This window comes from Nicotiana tomentosiformis, chromosome 9 (genome assembly GCF_000390325.3).
Source record: "Nicotiana tomentosiformis chromosome 9, ASM39032v3, whole genome shotgun sequence".
In the NCBI taxonomy this organism is placed as follows: Eukaryota; Viridiplantae; Streptophyta; class Magnoliopsida; order Solanales; family Solanaceae; genus Nicotiana; species Nicotiana tomentosiformis.
This window is the reverse complement of record NC_090820.1, coordinates 106,900,316-106,905,236: the sequence shown is the minus strand read 5'-3', so window position 1 is coordinate 106,905,236 and position 4,921 is coordinate 106,900,316. Positions and strand designations below refer to the sequence as shown.

Sequence of the window (4,921 nt, the reverse complement as noted above, 5' to 3'; positions counted from 1 at the left end):
GAAAGAGACTTAATTTAAGTCATTTTCGGAAAAGTCAACCAAAATTCAATGCGGGACCCACTTTTCGGAACCCGATGAAAAATCACAAAATCCTTACACCCATTCCGATACGAATTCAACAATACAAAAATTATCGAATTTCGACATCGAATTTCCCTTCGAATCCTAAAATTATAGTTTATGAAGTTTCTATAGTTTTCCCCAAATTTTCCTCTCAAAATGCTAATTGAATGATGAAAACAGTGATATATTCATGTATAATAACCAAATCCGAGTTAGAATCACTTACCCCGATAAATTTCTTGAAAAACTCATGAAAAATCGCCACAAGCCGAGCTCTCTAGGTCTAAAAATAAAAAATGAGATGAAACCCTCGTTTATATGATACCACATCTGATCTCCAAATGTGCTGACCGCACATGTTTTTGTACGATCCGCACATCTCACGTTCTGCGGCCGCAATCCAAATTGTGCGGCCGCACTTCAGCAGCTCTACACTATCAGAATTCAGTAAATTGATCATAGCTTTCTCTACAAATATCCAAATTGATTAATGGTATATCTTTATGGAAACTAGACTCAAAGGGCTACAACTTTTCATTTTGAATCATCTCCAAATTCCTTGTAAATTAAAAGATATAAGCTTCCGAAGTCGGACCATCGAACCTGCAGAATCTCCTTTCTGCGGCCGCGAGAGGAATTCTGCGGACCGTACAATTTCAACTACGATCCGCACAATTACCACTGCCTCCGCACTTTGGGAGTTTGCGGCTGCACATCTGCAATCCAAAATATGCCTTCCGCAATTCAACTGTTCCTAAACATCATCAGAGTGCCCGAAATGCCCAAACTCGTTCAAAACTCACCCCGAAACTCACATAAGCCACTCGGGGACCCCGTTCAAATATATCAACCAGTCCCGTAACATAACGCGAACCTACTCGAGGTCTCAAATTACGTCAAACAACATCCAAACTATAATTCTCACCTCGATTCTGACTTATGAGTTTATGAAATTTTCAATTCTATAACTCACGCCGAAACATGTCAATTCAAATCCGGAATAATCTCAAATTTTGCAGGTAAGTCCCAAATGACATAACGTAGCTATTCCAACTCTCGAAATCTCAATCCGAGTCTGATATCGATAAAGTCAAATTCACGGTCAAACTTTGAAAATCTTTAGCCTTTAGATTTCTAGTTTCCGTTAAATAGCGGTAATTTGAGTTAGGGACCTCTGAATTTGATTACGGGCATACGCTCAAGTCCCAAATCATGATACGGACCTACGAAAACTGTCAAAATACTGATCCGGGTTCGTTTGCTCAAAATGTTGACCGAAGTCAACTTAGTTGAGTTTTAAAGCTCTATTTCACATTTTAATCAATTTTTCACATAAAAACTTTTCGGAAAAATTTATGGACTGCGCACGCAAGGCGAGGAATACTGAAATGTGCTATTTTAGATTTTAGAATACAAAAATAATTATTAAATTTAAAGATGACCTATAGGGTCATCACAAGTATATATTAATTTCATAAATTATTTTTACACACTCTGATTAGCCTTATATTTTGTAGGTCCTTTGGAAACGGCCTAGTGACCAATACTCAATGGTTCTCCATGACTTTCAAGTTCATTTATGGCGTTTTAAGACCATGCAATACGAATTTATGATTATATCAACTTTTCCGTGTGTATTTGTACATGTTGGTTTCGAAGAATTTTTTTGACGGACTCTAATAGGCCTGAAATTTTGCAGCTTCCATAGGAAAAGGCCTAGTGATCAATATTCATAACTTTGCCATGAATTTCGAGTTCATTTTACGGTGTTTCAAGGTCATGCAACACAAATTTAGGATTATATCCACATTTTTCGTGTGTATTAGCACATATTATTTTGTAAAAAAATAATTGACAGACTGTGATTGGCCTAAAATTTCGTAGGTCCATGGAAAACTGCCTAGTGACCAATATTAATTGCTTCGCCATGACTTTTGAGTTTATTTTTTGGTGTTTCAGGGGTTATGAAACACAAATTTATGACTATATCCACTTTTTTGTGTGTATTAATATATTATTTTTGTAAAAAAATAAATTATTGACTCCGATTTACCTGAAATTTCGAAGGTCCATAGGAAACGTGTTAGTGACAGATGCTCAAAGCAATTGGTTATGACTTTCAAGTTTATTTTATGGTGTTTTGAGGTCATGCAACACGAATTTAGGATTATACGCATTTTTCCGTATGCATTAGGACATGCAGATTTTGTAGAATTCATTTAGCGGACTTTGATTGGCCTAAAATTTCTTAAATCCATAACAAATAACCTAGTGACCAATACTCATTGTATCACCACGAATTTCGAGTTCATTTTGTACTGTTTACATCTTTGAATAATATTCCTAGGTCCATAGAAGATTCGTAGGATTTGCATCTTTATTTCTTTTATCAGATAGAACTTCAGTGTATATTTATTTGTACTGTTTACATCTTTGAATAATATATCGCTTTCATCAGATACAACTTCCTTGGGTTTCTGGTGACAATTACCCTTCATTTTGCTTTGCATCTTTGAATTTTTCAATTTGATACAGTGGAAGTTTAGTTTGGGGCAAAACTGACTAATCTAAAACTGAACTCTAAAAAATCAAACTAAACTGAGTTTATTTAGTTTGAATTTAGATTGTACTAATACGAACATAACTCGTCTTATTGAAAAAAAGAGAGGAAGAAACTATATAATACCCTTTTTCTTGCACAGGTTATGTAAACGTTCTTTGAACATTTTTTTATTCTGTATTTTCACAGCCATTTGAAACACTTTGAAATCATAAAGTAGTACAACATTAGATTGGAAGTGCAAGAAAGAATATGAAAAAATTCACATGTTCTTCATTAATCCCAACCAATTTACACCACATAACAATCTCTTTAATGAACCTAGAACGCCAAAAAAAAAAAACTCTGACCCTTCTTTGGGTCATCACTCACAACTATCCCACACTACTTGAGGATTAGAGATCAATTTTTGTTAAACTCACTTTCCAGGGACAAAGTTAGTAGCGTAGGCCCAAGCATTGTTGTTAACTGGGTCTGCAAGGTGATCGGCAAGGTTCTCCAATGGACCCTTTCCGGTGACGATAGCCTGAACAAAGAACCCAAACATGGAGAACATAGCAAGTCTACCATTCTTGATCTCCTTTACCTTGAGCTCAGCAAAAGCCTCTGGATCTTCAGCAAGACCCAATGGGTCGAAACTACCACCAGGGTAAAGTGGGTCAACAACCTCACCGAGAGGCCCACCAGCAATACGGTAACCCTCAACAGCTCCCATCAACACAACTTGACAAGCCCAGATGGCCAAGATACTTTGTGCATGGACCAAACTTGGGTTGCCCAAGTAATCAAGTCCACCCTCGCTAAAAATCTGCGATCCAGCCTTGAACCATACAGCCTCGCCAAACTTAACACCGTTACGAGCCAAGAGTTCGGGAAAGACACAACCAAGAGCTCCGAGCATGGCCCATCTGCAGTGGATCACCTCCAACTCACGGTTCTTGGCAAAAGTTTCTGGATCAGCTGAAAGTCCAGCAGTATCCCACCCATAGTCACCAGGAAACTCACCAGTCAAGTAACTTGGGGACTCACCTGAGAACGGACCCAAGTATTTGACACGGTCAGGACCATACCATGGGCTGCCAGAAGAGACAGGCTTGGCCTTGGTAACAGTCTTCCTCATGGTAACTTTCCCATTTCCAATGATTTCAGAGGAAGATGGTGAGAGTCTTACTGCCTTTCCGGCAAAAGAAGAGGAGAGGGCCATTGTAGAAGCAGCCATTTTAGAGTAGAATTGGTAAGTCTTAAAAGCACCTACTGCACAAAAAGAAGAGTTGATTTGAGGCTTGGAGTTTCATGGTCTTTGCACTAAGTGTATATAAAGGATTCTACAGACCCAAAGACCCTATCCTTGAATATCAATATCTACTTATTGATTGGTGGATGATAAGTTGTAACCTTTTGTATTCTTGTCCATTTGGCAAAAAAATCTGCACAATTAAACATGACTAAATATTTAGATACATTATGTTTAAAAAATCTAACCCAATGAAGATTTCCTTGCTTATAGCCAATGGAGATTTGCCACGTTTGATTGTGGATTATTGCAGTATAGTATCCCTTGACTAGAGCATAAGATTAACTCATGGCCATGCATTGTTCACACACTTCTGTATATTTGGCTGACTTGTAAAATAGGACCAGTTGTATGAGTGGCAAATTGACAATAAGACCAAACCTTTGAACGTTTGATACTACAAGTACAACATCTTGATCATGTATATGCAATAAATTTTTAATATTTGAAATGAAGCTTTTGGTTAGGGTTCATGAAGAGGTTATGATCACCCATTGCCGGCTCAAAGGCTAGGTAAGTAAGGCATATGGCTTAGACCCCCAATTTTGAGAGGCCTCGATTTTAAAAGAAATAAGTTATGTGTTAATTTTTTTTAAAAAAAAGTTCGAACATTTTATAGTAAAAATTTATCATTATGGAGTTAATGTGACTGTTGAGGGCTGAAAAAATCCTCTAGGGTAAAGTAAACAAATATTTGTAATTTTTTTAAACTTGATGTAACATTCATTTTGCTTTTTTTACATTCTGACCATTAAAACCTATAAGTATTATTTTAAAATTTTGAGATTGCTAAATGATGAGAATTTGAAGGGAAAATAAAATATTGTATTAACTTTTAATGATCCTTAAAGCATAATAGCTACTCTAATATTGATGGCTTATACTTATATTTTGAGATAAAAGTGTTAAAATACTTAATTGCATAAAAAGATTTGATTCTTTTGCAAATGCCTAACAATTGCCACAACGAAAATAAATTTTTCAAAATAAAAATACCTAAGATC

The 4,921-nt window shown here is 36.3% G+C and overlaps 1 protein-coding gene across 1 annotated transcript; it reads right to left on the bottom strand.

The window, feature by feature from the left end:
* Positions 1-2,876: 2,876 nt before the first annotated feature.
* Positions 2,877-3,915, bottom strand: LOC104119058 (chlorophyll a-b binding protein 16, chloroplastic-like). Its single transcript, XM_009630462.4, has one exon. It carries the CDS (start codon positions 3,840-3,842, stop codon positions 3,042-3,044), a length of 801 nt encoding a protein of 266 aa, XP_009628757.1. The 5' UTR covers positions 3,843-3,915; the 3' UTR covers positions 2,877-3,041.
* Positions 3,916-4,921: the final 1,006 nt, after the last annotated feature.

Bases quoted from the DNA above. Each gene is read 5' to 3' on its own strand.
- LOC104119058 (XM_009630462.4), bottom strand. From the start codon at position 3,842: ATGGCTGCTTCTACAATGGCCCTCTCCTCTTCTTTTGCCGGAAAGGCA.